Source organism: Aquila chrysaetos, chromosome 10 (genome assembly GCF_900496995.4).
Source record: "Aquila chrysaetos chrysaetos chromosome 10, bAquChr1.4, whole genome shotgun sequence".
Lineage (NCBI taxonomy): Eukaryota > Metazoa > Chordata > Aves > Accipitriformes > Accipitridae > Aquila > Aquila chrysaetos.
In genome coordinates, this window is record NC_044013.1 from 33,982,251 (window position 1) to 33,999,390 (window position 17,140).

General features: G+C 38.1%; 1 protein-coding gene across 11 annotated transcripts in view; it reads right to left on the reverse strand.

Annotated features, from left to right (window-relative positions):
- Positions 1-17,140, reverse strand: part of GTF2I (general transcription factor IIi) — an 82,711-nt gene that overhangs the window by 29,949 nt on the left and 35,622 nt on the right. For 10 of the 11 annotated variants that reach the window (XR_003925258.2, XR_005933328.1, XR_003925259.2 and 7 more), the window contains exons 10-13: positions 14,496-14,555; positions 10,825-10,887; positions 9,019-9,120; positions 3,035-3,100 (exon numbers count right to left, since the gene is read on the reverse strand). Coding sequence is in view for 8 of the 11 variants with exons in the window: in XM_030027247.2 (XP_029883107.1) it covers positions 3,035-3,100; positions 9,019-9,120; positions 10,825-10,887; positions 14,496-14,555 (291 nt within the window). In the remaining 3 variants the exon portion in view is untranslated. The remainder of the gene's footprint in view (positions 1-3,034; positions 3,101-9,018; positions 9,121-10,824; positions 10,888-14,495; positions 14,556-17,140) is intronic. The other variant, XM_030027238.2, reaches the window with a different exon arrangement.

The window sequence follows — 17,140 nt, forward strand, 5'->3', positions numbered from 1 at the left end:
AAATTAGACTAGCTTGTGGCTCTACTCAAATTATCTGTTTAATATCACTCTGAAAAACATAAAAATTAGCAGACAGGCAATAACCCCCTCAGCACATTTAAACATGCAAGCATTCATATTTGTGGGGGGTTGTTTTTGTTTTATAACAAAATCACTCTAATTCACAGTAAACAAGCTGCAGAAATGCATACATATGCAGATTCTCCTCTTTTCCCTTCACTCTGTAAACATTTAATAACAGAGACTGCACCTGTTACAGTGAAGTTTCACAGTATTTTGGGTTTGTTTAATAGCACATTTGAAAGATGAAATTATCTAGACTTAATTATAAACCAAGCATGTTTCAGTTCATTAGCTCTGATTATTATTATTTGTTACTATTATTGGGTTACAAGAGTCATTAATGCCTTGGAGAAGGGGCACACATCCCTTCTTTTGAGTGAATTCCTAAAGCTTCGTTGTATTTTAGAAATCCAAGGAATCACTAATGAAATAAATAATACACTTCTAACACTGCCGAAAAAAACATGGCCCTACTAATGAAATCTTTGAAGCAAATGAAAAGCAAATAACAGATTCACTCACTACTGGAAAATAACCTCAATGTATTTCTTTAAGCTATGAGGACCGTAATCATATCAATACACCTATCAGGCTGGCAAATACTGGAGAATGGCATGATGGTTTGCAAATGCCAAGAGGGCTAATTGCTTTATACTCACAAGGGTATGTTAATTTTGCAGGCCATGCAACAAGAATTCTCTATTACCATCTGACTGGCCTGCAAATAGTTTGGTACATTCTGTTGTTTTGCTATGGAAATTAGATGCAAAAAATTACTTGGGGAGAGAAAGGCCAAGCTAAGGCCAAATTAGAGTACAGTGATTTTGTGGCAGGGTTTCTGAAAGCAAAACTACTCAAGGGCACCTCTTCAAGCAACTTAAACCTAACGTGAAAGCAGCCAGTGGTTCAGACATCAGTGGATACCAAATGCTCACATTAACTCACAAATTCTTAAAAGCAATAAAACAATTTAGGTTTTAAAGGCATTTGGGTAACATACTCTTTCAACCACTTGGAAGCAGAACAGTTCTAGGTATGTTTATCACAAAATAGAGAAGCTTTAAAAATACTGTATGTATCTTAGTCTTATAGTCTGATGAGAACCGAATATCAAAATTTTAGAAAACTGTGAGAACTGCGTTTCAGCTAGACTTGGTTTCAACTGCCAAATATAAGATAGCCAAAACTAGAGACAGAGAATAGATACATACAGAGGGACATGAATCTGAAGATGACTCTTAGCAAATAGACTAAAGAAACCCTATTCAAACCTGTGTCAAAGGAGCTGCAGGACAATCACCAAAAGAGCTGTTGTGTATCACACCAGTCCTTCATTAAAGTATATTTTTATTGCAGTCATATACCTCTTCCAAGAAATTAAAAAAGTTATTCTCAGCCCTGGAGGCTGTTGTGGCAAGTGGTGAAAAGCGTAACAAATCCAGCAAATGAGCCTCAGATGGAAATGAGCGTTTGTGAACCACAGTTAGCCGCCAGAAAAAAGATCAGGAACATCACTAAAATCTAGATCACTACACAGCATCAAGTAAGAACAGCTTCAGGTAACAAAAATCCTGTTTCTTTAAGCAAGTAACTAACAACAGGTAAGTTTTTACAAGTGAGAGTATTTCTCTTAAATCAGCAAATGTTTTAGCAAATACTCTTCAGACAGCCAAAGAACACAATCAGCATCACAGTCTGCAGTGAGGCTTCTTAGATTTGGAAGCTTATGTGGTTTTGCATAGAAATCCTATTGAATATAGGTTTCATTTTTATAAGTGAGTCTGTATTTGTGAGCCACTACCTTGTATTTACCACTATAAAAAGTAATTCCATTTAGTTTACATCTAGACACAAAAATAAATATATTTTCAGACATGTCAGTTGTCATGGATGACAATGACTGACATTGCTAAAACACTTTGGAGCTCCAGAAGCCAACAAATCTGAGGCGCGTTCTGGGAATTCTGGACCTCCATAACTCATTTCAGTAAATGGGAAATTGCGTGCCCATACTGATAGAAAAAAATGGAATCTGAAATGGAGAATTGGTTTGTGAATCAATGAAATGTTGTCATCCACAGGGAAAAAGGGGATAATTAATACCATCTGGCCTGCTATGGAAAGTCAGGAATAGCTCTGTATTCAACAGACTCAACAGGAGATTTTTAGGCTAGCTATGTGCAAACAGCAAAACCAAAATTAAAGCAATTCACCAAGAATGATGCTCCTTTCTAGAGTAATTAAAACACTGTGAATCAGATTCTAAACTGGTTTTTTTACTTGGTGTGAGTTCCTTTCAGTGGGCTGTTTAAATGTCAGATGATAGTCACACCCAAAACATGTACTAACTCCAACATCACAAGGTCCATTCTGAAAGCACTTCCACTTTTCATGGCAGAGGAGCACTACCATTTATTGTGAAATTTTGCTGATGTTGTTTTAGTCTGCGATATGTGGACACAAAATATGTCTAGGTGCAACATCTGGAGACAAATTCCAAAGTCTAACATGTGCTTCTTTTTCTCTCCAAGAAACATTAACATATAATTGTTGTTTCACTGCAAGTCAATCATAATCAGAAAGGAACAATCAGTCAGTGGTAGCCTCTCCCCAGAGCCATTTTAAAAGATCATCTCACTGAAGGACTCTGTAATTACAGGAAAAAAGGCCAGCTCTCTCAAATGTGGGTGGCTCCAGACACGAGCACACTGGAGCCCCAGGAAACTGAGCACAACTAAAAAATAAAATCAGGTTTTGCACTTAGGTGCCAAACACAGGCACCCCATTTTGAAATTACTCTGCTCATCAAAAAAGCTACTTTCCCCAGTTTTAGGTCTTCTAATAATATTTAGCCCTTTGGCGCTGTCAGTACCGGTGTGCTCCTGAGCCAACAACAAGATGCATGCCAAAGAGCTGTGATTTACGGTGTCAAAGGACTAGAGGCAATTGTTTGGAAAGGAGTGTAACATACCGTATTTTTTTTCAAACAGCTCTTCAACTTGCTTTCTCAAGTCTGTAATTCGTGCATTCCATTTCTCTGCAAAGAAAAGAGGAGGACATGTCAGACTACAAATTAAACAGAGAATCTCTTGTAAAATCTATGTTACCACTAACTGAAATATGCAGTGTGCTTTTACTGCTCACTTGCATACAGGTGCCTGTGGAGTACAGCACAGGCTATACCTTAAAAATATATCGATACATACGGAAAGAAAAAAGGTAGAATAAAATGTTTAAGATTACCTCCAAAACTTGTGCAGATGTTAAATCGTTTTAAAAAAACATAAACCAGGCTAAAGTAACTTCCAAAAAATGGTTTCTCTTTGACAGCTCAGTCGGCAGCTCTCACTACCATCAGGGGTAAAAGTCAGTTTGCAACCGCTGTTGCTAGTTACCTAAATCTGGGTGCTGAGAAGCTTAATTAGTGAAGCTTGATCAAGCTTATAGCAAGTACATGAAGTTGTTTTGGCACAAATCTGTACAAATATCTGGGTCAGGAGGCATCATGCCATCCTCTACCTTCATCCAGTACTTCTCCAAGTCCTGATGTTGCAAAACATCCCCATAAATCCTATTTCTGAAGGAAGATACAGGCTGCAAGACAGAAGTTATCCAAATCCAATCGTGTGTTCCATGGAGAGCTGGATTAAACGGCAGAATTTTAACATCTAATTTTCTGTCTGTGACAGAGAGCACATGTTTTCACAGCTTTTTGTACTATCTCAATACTTCTAGGAAAATGCCACAACTCTTTTGTAGGTGGTGCCAGATGTTAGCTGGCCTTTAGAACAAGTTAATAAGCAAGTATACTTGCAGCTTATTTCTTACACCAAAGACTTGAATCTAGTAACTATACAGGTCAAAAAATGAGGCCATTCAAGCTATTACATTTTCAGTTGTCAAAAAATTCTTATATCAGACAAGACAGAGGATTGAATTTTGAGTCTGTATCGAAAGGGCTTTAAATATTCATTCTCAGACCAATGTACACAACTTTGGTGGCCATGTTTAAGCTTATATTTTTTTAATGTAATTTCATGGATATCAATAGGACAGCATGCTTCAGATGTGGGCAAGAATAAGACCTTGTTTAGAGGGGAAAGGGCGTTTTGGCATGCTGCCTTGCATCTACACATAAACTCTTCATTCAAGTTACCTGGCATATCACCTACATCAATTAACCTGTTTCTATTTTGAAATAACAGCGTTGTGGATACTCTATATAATTGTTTATGCCACCATTTTACTGCTATCCCGTAGTACACAGCTTCTTAGCTGATAAACATGTCTTGAACTCAACATTTTCTATTCCTGTGTCACTTCAACCTCGTAATATTTCTCCCTTTAACTGCAGATGTATAGCCAGATGAAGCTCTTTTGAATTCCAGCACAAACACCGACTGCATTTTTTGTTGACCTACATACAGAGCAATGGATTAACAGCAGGGTTACCAATAAGTCAGGAAAATATGAGTTAGAATTTACTGGCCTAAAGGGGAAACCCTGCTTTACTCAACAGAGCTGGTGAACACACACGGACACTCCTGGGACAAGGGTTTTGAAAGGCACCTGTGTGACTCCAGATTGCAACCCAGAGGAAACTGTTACAGAGTTGAGATCCCTTCAGTTCATCAAGCTTTGAAGCAGACTCAGCAAAGAGCTCCTCTACAACTCAGGCTGGTTTATATCAGAGAGAGAACAGCCAGAAAGAATGTCATACCATATTGCAAAGCAACCATATAGAAGTATATAAGTAATACTGTTCTGATATTGGTTGTTGCTACAATTTTAGGAGAAGCTGCTCCCACCCAGCCTGTGTTTGTTAGCATGCTCACAAGAGTGTTTCTACATGAGCCATTAAGTTGTCAAGGCTTCGTGTTTCTCAGTTACCAAACCCCACAATCGCTGGCCAAATACTCCATGCAGATCTTTTCAAGCAACTACTTCTGTGCCCCTCTTCCTCCAATGGAAACACTACAAGATTAATAATCAAATACACCACAATACAGGCATGTTTATTTGGAATGGTGGATACACAGAGAATAGGCAATTGAAAAAAAAAAAAATCATGAACTGGCTCACATTTTGATCATCACACTGTTTTTTTTAGCTACTTTTGTATTTTATGAGTAAATTGTCATGTCAGGCTACAGAGATATTTCAAAATTCAGAGGGGTTATCAGGTAACCGGCATGATTTTTAATCAGATTGTCAGCATTATTACGCCTTGGATTCAATTACTGTAAAAACATTCTTTTGTCACACATTTCATGCCTACATAGCAAAGTTGAAGAACTACCACAAAGCTAAGCTGATACTCTGGTTTTGGTAATCACTCTCTGCAAACCAGTTTAGTTTTCCCGTAAGCACAAAGATAAGTGGTGGTTTCCTTCTATTCCTATATATACACCTTCTGACACATGGGAAACACCATCCCAATTAAATAACAATCCTGAAAACTTCTCCAGTCTGTCCACAGTGTCTTCAATTTACCCCATTCTCTGCTCCTTGGGGACACGCTCCAAATAACATCCACTATAGTAGAGGCAACCTGCACAGTGCACACAAAACGATGCTGTTGTGGTTTAACCCCAGCCAGCAACTAAGCACCACGCAGCCGCTCTAACACTCCCCTCCTCAGCTGGACAGGGGAAAGAAAATATAACAAAAGGCTCGTGGGTCGAGATAAGGACAGGGAGAGATCACTCAACAACCAACTACCATCACAGGCAAAACAGACTCGACTTGGGGAAAATTAACTTATTACCAATCAGAGTAGGGTAATGAGAAGTAAAACCACATCTTAAAACACCTTCCCGCCACCCCTCCCTTCTTTCCAGGCACAGCTTCACTCCCAAATTCTCTGCCTACCCACCCTCCTCCCCAGCAGCACAGGGGGATGGGGAATGGGGGTTGTGGTCAGTTCATCACACGTTGTCTCTGCCGCTCCTTCCTCCTCAGGGGCAGGACTCCTCACTCTTCCCCTGATCCAGCGTGGGGTCCCTCCCATGGGAGACAGTTCTCCATGAACTTCTCCAACATGAGTCCTTCCCACAGGCTGCAGTTCTTCACGAACTGCTCCAGCGTGGGTCTCTTCCACAGGCTGCAGTCCTTCAGGAGCAGACTGCTCCAGCGTGGGTCCCCCGTGGGGTCACAAGTCCTGCCAGAAAACCTGCTCCAGCGTGGGCTTCCCACGGGGTCACAGCCTCCTTTGGACATCCCCCTGCTCTAGCGTGGGCTCCTCCCCGGGCTGCAGGTGGATATCTGCTCCACCGTGGACCTCCATGGGCTGCAGGGGGACAGCCTGCCTCACCGTGGTCTTCCCCACGGGCTGCAGGGGAATCTCTGCTCTGGCACCGGGAGCACCTCCTCTTCCTCCTCCTTCACTGACCTGGGGGTCTGCAGGGTTGTTTCTCTCACATATTCTCACTCCTCTCTCCAGCTGCAATTGCAGAGGGATTTTTTCCCTCTTAAATCTGTTATCCCAAAGGCGCTACCACCATCGCTGATGGGCTCGGCCTTGGCCAGTGGCGGGTCTGTCTTGGAGTTGGCTGGCATTGGCTCTGTTGGACACAGGGGAAGCTTCTAGCACCTTCTCACAGAAGCCACTCCTGTAGCCCCCCCCGCTACCAAAACCTTGCCACACAAACCCAGTACAGATGCTCAGGTACTAAGCACATCCCTATTCCCGTCAACATGCCACACAGTACTCTGTGGGGAAATAAAATGGAAAACACACAGCAACTCTAAGCATGCTACAGGCTGGCAAAACCTGTGTTCAACAGCATGTAAAAATGGGGAAAAAAGTATCACACTTTCCACCACTGTCATAGTAAGACAACAACTAAGGGGACTTTTTTTCCCCCACTAAAATGGTATGACACAACTGCAAGACACAACTTGAAGCTTCTGAGCTTCTGATAAAATCTCTAAGAAAGCAAAAAAATGTTGCGGGAAGAGATTTTTACTGACAATGTCAGTTCCTTTCAGCAAAGATATTTTTAACCTGAAATAGTTGCTTCAGAAATATTTTTGAAATGCAACCTCCCTTCCCAAAGTTTATCAATTTCTATCAAGCATTTTACCAGACACTTTTCATTCCTCCCCCTGGTTACAATTATTTTGTTTTCCGCTTTGTTTTCCTGTTTTCATGAAACTAAGAGCACAGCACGTTATTGACCCTGCTTCTCAGGCCACTTGGGGTACCTGATCTCTGACTCAATCAAAACATACAGGAAGTCTCTCCAACTCACAGCTATCAAACATCTGGATCTCATCAATGTTATGTAAAATACTGAAAGTCCTTATCAGATGAGACAGATTTCTCTCTCAAGCATCTATACCTCCTTTCCAGTCTTCTGAGTGCATGTGCCTTTGCCACTCTGCAGCTACTCATGACAGAATTAAACACCTCCTTTCTCCTGTCCAATTATCTAATATTAGACTTCATTAGACAAAGGTGCAAAGTCTTCTGAAATGTCCAAACAGCAGCACTGCAACTACCAAGAGTTGCTCTTTTTTTCATTACAGCAAATGAAGTCTATTTCTCCAAAGCTTCTCACATTCATTTTGTGTTTTAACCAGACCTTGTAACATTGTAGAGACTGCACTTTCTGTAGGTGAACCCCAAAAGCAAGTATGAGGGGCAATCCCAATACAATTTAGGAAGTCCAGGAATAAAGATCTCTGAATAACCCATGAGCTGCAAAACACTGTAATCTAACTGCATGGCAGGTGGTTAAGAGCAAAGTTTTCTTGAGAACAGCCCAGAGGGTTAATCTACCAAGTCAACTCAGAAGCAACAGTGAGCAGGTAAGCTGTGAGATGTTCTTTGACTGGTGTTTCAACATTTCAAGCTCAACTCAAACTTTTATCATGCTAATATTTTATTACCTTTGCTCTCCATGTCTAATCAACCTCACTGTTTATTCCCTTCAAACACTGCTGGCCTGCCAAGCTTAGATGCTGTTTTCGACTAAGGGACTATATCTAGCAAACACTTCTGTAGTATTAACTGCTCAATCTTCTCCTCTACTAATGTTGCCATTATGTTCTCCTGACCCAACCAAAACATAACTAATGCTACACGTGGAACTGCCTGTTAGTATTAATGGTCTTTTGAGAATAGAGCTCTCAACAATGTTTTATTCATTTTTGATGAAATTAGCATGAAATAACATGTTTCATGCAAAACAGATTTCTGAAGAGGTTCCATGGGGATTTTTCAATTGACCTCAAATCCCAGCGTTCCTAATAAACATCTCAAACATTGTGCCAAAGGACATATTCCTGATGGCTCAGAACCTTACAGAAGTACACAGATTCATGGGATATCTGCCCAGAAACCAAACCAAAACAAGAAATAAAGGAGAGGTATGGGGCTGCAACAAATCACTTGGGAAGTATTTTTAACCAGAATAACTACAGTGTGTGGATGCGTTTCTGCAGTGAGAACTCTACATAAGGCATCATGAAAGAACACTACCAAAAAGACTCAACTTTTTGTGTGTCCACAGGGATCAAGGCAGGCTACTTGGCATAACAGTCATTTGCTTACCTTCCCAAATGTGGCTGCCCTCAGCACATCTTCATTGCTCACAGCACGTATCAAGAAAGACCAGCTAGACTGGCTCCTGACCTCTAGTTTGCCATAATTCAGTACACTAGTAAATTCAGCCTATTTTCTTGTCTGAGAAATCAGCTGACAAAAATCTAGACTTATTTTTATTTTATTAAATTACTTGCAGTGTCTATTCAGATGGTCACTTTGAATAATGAGAAACAACAGAGGTAGCCTATGATGATGATTACACTGTTGTAATACATCTACAAAGAGCCCTACACTCTTAAATGAATATGCACACTGGTGTGTCTCACTCCTGCAGTGTGAAATTGTCTAATACCTTTTTATAAAACAAAGCAGAGAGACAAATCAATCTCTAATTTTTATCTTACCAAAATTGAACTCTCTCACTTTTCTTCTCCCAGTATTGGCAGCTTCATTAGCTGACTCGGTATTCTTCGTTCTCTTGTTAGGGGGCAAGTAGTCGTCATCATCTTAAAGAAACATAAAAATATCACTATTTTAATGTCCCGAGAACTCACGTGCAACATTGGAACTGCTTTGAATTTCAAAGCTCTAATGCAAGTAATGAACTGTGCTTTATCAGAGCATCACATTTTGCAATGAATTACTTATCTGAGTAACTTTAGAAAGCTACTGACCTGTGTAGGAACAATTTGCATAAGAGAGCCAGCACAAGGTATAAGATGGCAAAAACCAAAGCTTCTTATATACTTCCTAAGGAAAGCAATATTGTGCTCTGAAACACGACTGTACATCTCATGATCATAAAATGACCACACAACAGCAAAAGAATTCAGGAAATAAATTGTACAGACACAGACTACAATTTTTATCTAATTGGAAGTATCCTTCCACCAATAAGTCTTGAAACACAGTACCTAAGTTTTATCTTGAAGAGCTCAAAGGTGCTAAAACTGGTTTCAAACTTATGTAAAACTGATGGACGTAACTGAAATTCATTGAACAGGTCAGTCCTACCTCAAACACACACAAACAGACAGAGGGGGAAAACTGCAAACCCTAGGTATTTTTCAGTGAGCTGCTACTTAGCAAGTCACTTCCCAATCCAAAACACTATCTTCCCTACCAGTTAATGAGTTTTTAAGATTGTCCAATTACCAATATCTGCAACCTTAGAGAAAAGAAATGGTTAAAGAAGACAAAGAAAATTAAAGTTAATTTCACATACAGAATAGCATCTGCCCAGTTTACGTAGGAAGAATAGTATTACACATTGACATCTCTTGCACCTATGCAGTTGTATTATATTCTGTTAGAGAAAACCTTTTCAGAGCATTTTTACTTTTGTGGTAAAGGCCTTTACATATACACAGAACTTAATGACTATTCTCTTATTACCTTTTCTGTTGAGGTAACGTAAGAATTATTTTACTGCTGGGTTACAAAAAGGTGAATGTAATGCTAGAAGTGTCAACTTTGTCCTAAAATGTACTACCTAATTTCTAAATAACTAATTTGGTGGTCTTAATCTTACCCATTCCAGAAGCAAGCATTACAAAAGCCAATCTCAGAACTGTTTTAAAGCAGTTACAGGACATGTAATTCAAAAATACAAGAAATACAGCTGACTTCCAACCAACACCCTAGCATGAAAACAACATGGACACTGGTTAGTGGCTTTAGTGCCATTCAGATGAGAAAGGGAGGAAGTAAGTATAAAGGTTTCTATCTCATATTTATTGATATTAGACAAATAAATTGAAGCTTCACTTACAACACCTGTAACACATCACTTCTGTTACGGTACAATTCTTCCCAGAACCTACTGTTAAATAGATATTTTATATAACTACAGTGTGCTTATAAAATGTGTTCTTCAGAATGAATGTTGTAAAATCTTTTTAAAATCTAAATTAATGGCTGCTAAATAATGAGTATCCTTCATTATCAATACTTGAAAAATATGTGAAAGATGCAAATCTCTGTCACGCATCATTTCAAAGCCAGCCCAGTCAGTCAAATATGTTTCCATATATTGCGGTTTTATAAAACTTCTGGACTAGTTATGTTTACCAAGCAGTGCACGATCCAAACAGCAGTCAACACTGGCACATAATTTTATTTATTTAGTGCCAAGTAATGCAGGCATTGTAAAACATTTTTTGGACAGAAAAATGCCCAACGGACTGAAATCAATGCACTGGAGAACTAACCTTCGATGGTGACCTCGACCTCAGGATCCTCACTTGTTTCTGAAGGGGCATGCTGGGAAGAATCTGCAGGGAGAAAAACAGGACTGCTGAATGATGGACACAGAAAAGATTTTTAACCAAATACTCTGTGATTCTGTATTTAAACTAACACTTGTCAAAGAAGCCCCCTGGCTCACTGAAACATTTTGCACAGTGTGCAACAAAAACAGAACCAAAGATATTTTACCATAAGCCTTTAAGGAATTCTAGACAAGGGTAAGGAGGTGGGGATTATACTTGCTAAATTGTGTGTACAGCAGTGAAGAGTTGGTGTTAATGACAGTGGGAAATTCCTTATTCTTGGCTTAATAGGATTAATACAATCATAAATATTTTTCCCCTTTGTTATCAAGGATTACTGAAAATATAAACAAGGCTGTGTGCCCCTACAGAAGATATGTGTCTTTACCATTTATACAGACTCACAGTTGTTGCACTATAATGATTTCCATAACAGGCTGCAAGGCCAGCAGTGAAAAACGAGAGGGAAATTCATAAACACAATGCTTTCGTTGGGGCAGTTCGCACCAACTTAATAAATAGGATTAGGCCTATCAGTACTCGGTGGGAGAAAGAGCAATTTGCATTTAACTGCAGTAAAGTTTAAAAAAGTGAAGCTAACTGTATTGGAAACTACTTCAAAACTAAGCAGCAATGTATGAAGGAATATATTTTAACGATTCTGGCAGAGTAATGCTGCGCTTGTGCATTTTGAAGAGTATCTTCTTTCAGATCTCTGTAAGCTGGAAGTGTGATATCACTTTGGGAGAAAGTCTGAAGGAATCTCTGTTTCAAAGGCTCTTCACATGATGTCATGTGGAGTAGAGATTCAGCAATATCTACTGAGACACCTTAACTGGAGTCTATTCGAACTATGTCAAATATATCATCTAGTTCATGGAAAGCACAGTATGAAGTTTGATCTAATTCAGAGTGAGTGCTGGGTGGGTAACTAGCAAATGCAAAGCACAACAAAAGGAAAGAATTAGGAGGTAATGGTCATTCAGTAGATGTGAACATAAAGTATGGTCATAAAAATAACTACCACATCAACTGATCTCTTAGAGCCTTTTTTGAGAGCATCGGAAAAGTTTAAAAAAAACCCAAAAACCAAACCAAACAATTTTTGGAAATTTAAGAACAGCCACAAAGACTGGCAAATGGTCCATCTAGTCCAGTTCCAAATCCCTGAGAAAGTGTCATAATTAAGAGAAACATGCAAAAATGTCAAAGCAGATGGTAACAAAGTTCTGGAAGAAAACTCCCAGATAGGACATTTCTTCTTAAGTCATATTAAACCAACTGGTTTAAACTCTAAAGTAAGTTTTTTTTAAACAAAGTATTATCATCACTAGGTATTTTTTGATCTTAGCTCCTAAGCAGCAGCCTTCTTCACAGTTCTAAATGTTGTCATTTACTGGCATTGTCTCCAGTTTCTCAAACGAGATTTCATTCAGTTTAAAACAATTTATTTTGATGCACATAACCTTAACTTTCTGATTGCTGAATTTCAATCACACCATGCTCCCTACTCATCCAATCTCACTAAGACCTCAGACACCTTTATCAGCTACAGCTAATCTCGGAGATTCCAGGCACACATTAATTCTGCCACTTCCTTTTTCACCATCTTGTCAAGGTTACTGGAGGGGAAAAACAGCAAAAACCCCCAGCAATATACACCAAAAGATAAGTTTGTAGATCCCTCTAATGTTTTTCTTTGCAGAAAACAATCATTTCTGCAAATCTGCATCACAGGCTGTAGCTTTCAGACAAACTTTTGGAAGAACTTTAGATGCCTATTATATGTACTTCTTTAATAATAGTTAGGACATACACCAAAGGCTTCATAAAATCCAAACACTGTCATCAATTTTTCTTTCTTACTCATTTTTGTGAGGATCAGCAATAAATAATTTTATTTTACAGAATCCAGACAAGACTGCCTATGCTGTATGCCTATTTAAAAAACAAATGAAATCACTACCTATAGACCTTTTCATAAAAACAACAGGTTTATTCTATTCAGCAAAATCAGGGTGCAACTTTCAGCATATCTCTTACAGAAACTTGTAAAGGAGATCAGCTTTAAGAAAAGGGTGTGTAACAACACCATATTCTGACACAAAGGGCCACAGAGCATCTGTAGCTATAAAATTCTACATAGTCAAAAACAGAGCAGAGTCAGAGTCTTGGTCGTTTCATATCACACTTCCCTTTCCTCAGGCTCTCTCTTCATGGTGAGGCATTATGCTTAGGAAAATAAAGTACCTAGACTATTTCTTCTCAAATAAGTAGAGTTAATAGTACAGTCAGCAAGAGCAAAAAGCTATATTCACCTTTATCAAGAGAAATGCTTTTAAATTTCATCTAATGGTACCCTTAACTATGGTGATATTTACCTTCAAAGCAAAACTAATGAGATTTGCAAGAATGAGTATCGCTGCTAGCTTAACTTGGCCTTAAAATCCAAAAAATACTCATAACTCAGGTTTGAGAGTCAGGTGCCTAGAATGAACTAGCTGCAGTACTTTTAACATCATGTCAAAGCATTAAATGTTGGGTGACAAGCACCTTACAAATGCAATTTATGATTTAAAAGAACGATGACTCCCATCACAACTTGCTTGTAGTAAGCCACAGAGCGGCACGATTTGGGAGATTAAAAGCAAAACAAAACAAAAAACCCAGAAGCCAACCTTGTGGAAATGTAGAAAGAGAATGGTTGGAGAAGATGTGCAACTTTAATTAAGGTGCCATCTTTTCAAATATTTCTGTAAAATAATATCCAATCATGTTAAATTATTCTCATGAAAAACATTTCATATCTCTAACTTCGTACTGGTATTTCCACATCTGTTCCTTCACTGCAGTCGGAACCCTGGTGGCTTCCTTTAGACAAATATAAAGTAAAAAACATACCGTAATAAAAATACAACAGGAACTTTTAACATCAACTATTCAAAGCAAGGATTTTTGTAAGGGAAAATTCCAGAACTATAAAGTTCACATGAACAGCATACAGAAGGCTCAATTTCTGAATCTTAAATTCATGACAGCAGGAACACTCTTGACATTATAAAGAAATTCACAGGTTGAAATGCAGATCAGTATTTTCTAGTGTTTGCAAATGGACAAACCAGTATTTTTAATACAGACTGTAAGAAGCTGAAAAGAAATGTACAATTTTTGAGTAAATTTATTTCAGATATTGTTCATATATAGTAAGTATATGAGGAGTGAGGAACTCCTTCCACTAAACACAGACTTACCATATACTTTGTTCTACATATAGCCATTCACCTCACACACAGCTGAAAGAAAATGATCAAGCTGTACTCATAATACATAAGTTTACTAAACTTTATAACCAATTATGAAACAGACTGAATTTCATGATCAACCTGATGTTCCTTTTTGAATTTAGGAAAGAAAGAAATGAGATTCCCTTCTATATGTCTCTCTTCTGGGACACCTGAAAATCAAGGCAACTGAAATTTTCGCTTCTGTTGAAGTTTAAGTTCCAATACCCTAACTCTAACTTCAAATCAAGGAAGCAGAGCCTTGAGAAGTACAACTCACACATTCAATTCCCAAAACAGATGTGAGAAAAATACAACTAAAAGATTTACCTGTGTAACTTTTTGCAAGAGCAATTTTTTCATCCATCTCTGATGTTTCAGAAGGGCCTGCTTGGGAACAAAGAGAATGGCTTTTAAATTGTGTCTCACAACAAACACATTTTCCCAGTCCATAGAGGAATCTGCCAAATAGCTCTTAACTTCATATATCATATAGCATTTCATACTTTCTGTAATGTTGAACTTAGGAAAGACCATGTGAAATATTAAGAATACATAAATCCTTACTCATCCAGTTCAAGAGAATAAAAAAGTTGAGGAGCTAATGGCAGGGGTGTGCATTTCTTGGACTACTGAACAGTCAGAGACTCATACAGAACAGCAGGTTTTCAATTTTTTTGGTGTTAATAAACTAATTTTAAAACATGAAATGTTGATGGTTCTGCCTTTTTCCAATGAATTTTTAATCAGCTAAATCTTTCTGTTTGTTAAAATTTGTATTCCTAGGGAGTCCTTTTTGACTTTAAAATTTCTACCTACATTAAATAGACAAATTCAGAAAGATTAAAATAATTTACAACACTTCAAGGTTGTTTGCTTTTCATCACAACAGCTCTTTTGATGGCTATATATGGGCTGCTTTAAAAAGGCTGCTGCAGAAAGCAGCACACAAATGACACTTAAAAGATTAAATTAACACCCCTAAGATCCTACTGCTTAACACTTTGGCACTCCTGCAGTTATACTGAAAGGAGTGAACTGCTTGCAGCACAAATGGCTTCACGCTGACCAAGAGATCATTCTATACCACAGAGATAGGTATATAAAACTAGCCTATGTGTAGCATACAGGAATGTATAGGACTCAGTGGAACTGAAGGATTTGGACTAATTGTTCTGTGTAAATCAAATCATTGCTGTGTTCATTTGCAAAAGCAATCTGCAGAAGATCATATACCACCCACTCCACCCCCCGAAATTATGGCCGTTTAGAGGTATGTTTAAAAGTGTATCAACAACAAATACTAATAGCTTCACAAAAGAAAAATCTACTGTTAGCTAATAAGGCAAGTGAAATATTTCAAACTCATTATTTCATACACACAGTAAGAAAAGATAGAAACGAATGTTGTCACAATCAGACTTTATGAGTATTTCAGTCAACTGAAAGTACATGTACAGCATCAAATACTGTGAGTTATTAAAGAAAATTACTATTTAGGGATTAAAATTTAAAAAGAAAAACATAACTATTAGGTGGTTACAATGTTTGGTTTAGACAGTTCTGCCTAGTTTGACCGCTCAGATTTTCAAAGGGATTTTAAATTAACAGGATTTCAAGTGAGGAACCTATACAAGGTTCTCTGTTTTACACGCATTTCTTTCAATAAGTGCTGTTTTAACCTGCTCCTGCCACATTTTCTTTGCTGGGGTGTGTTTGGGTTTTTTTCTATTTGTCTCTAACTCAGAGGAGCTCCCTGACTTGTTTCAAAACACGGCTCCAGAAAGTGGTACTGGCACAGCCAAGACCATATTCCAAAGATGGGAAAAAGCAAGGGGAGGCAAAGAAGCAAGGCAGAAGCCCGAGACATCAGTGGTGCTCTAGGCCACACGAGAAGAAATTCTCATCCAAATAGTGTGATTTTCAACTGTTACGGGCAAGTGGGAATAGAACATAGCCTCCCTGGCTGTGCTGGAAAACAACTCTGTGGACTAAATTTGCTTTTATTTAAATCAGCACATTCAGTGTACGCAACCAAACAGGAGTGTCATTTCCTAAGAACTCTTCAGAACATGCAATTATTATAATTCATAACGCACTGACACACAGAAGCATGTATCCCATTATAAGCAAGTATCCTATTATAAGCACATATTTTTGTGTTTACTCCTTAATTCAGAAATCCTGACAGGATTGTTTTACCTACATATTCTGCAGTAGTCTCTATATTGCATTATCTTCATGCCAAATACATGCTGTCACACAATAAAAGAGGAAAAATAGGAGTCTTTGACACATTCAAACTTGAAGAAAGATTTCTCTAGTTAAAAAGATACACTTACTAGGCTTACAGCCCTTGGGATTAAGCACAGAGAATTCAATTCCTTCATCTTTAATGTCAATAAAAAACTGCATATACATGTAGTAAATCCATCAGACTTTTTAAAAGTGACCCACACAGATTATTTTATGAAACCTGAAGCTTTTTTTTTTCATATTATGAAGTTTTGACAGAAGAAAAACAGTATGAAAAAATTGTTTCAGAAATTAAAAAGTGTAAAACAATATACTCCACTAGCTTAATTTAGTAAAGACTAGAAAATTAAATGTAAAAGAAATCTGAAAGTTCTGCCACTAGGAGATATTAACAAAAGCACATACAATTCCACTTTACTGCATTCATGCACATAACAGGCAGATACGCACACATCACATAACTAAGAAGAGCAAAAACAAAGTACAGTGGTAACCAGATCAAAAGAAGTTCCATCTAGGAATAAAAGTATGAAGAAATCACAAAAAAAGAAAAAAAGAAGAAAACTCAAGATAGAAGAACTTAATTCCACTGCAGCAGGTAGTATGCAGGAGAAAGGATGGACACAAAGGTGGGAGATTTAATTACTAAAACCACAGGACACATTAGAAGTAAAATCTTGCAGTATGATTAAGTCTTGGAGTCTGAACTTAAGATTTGT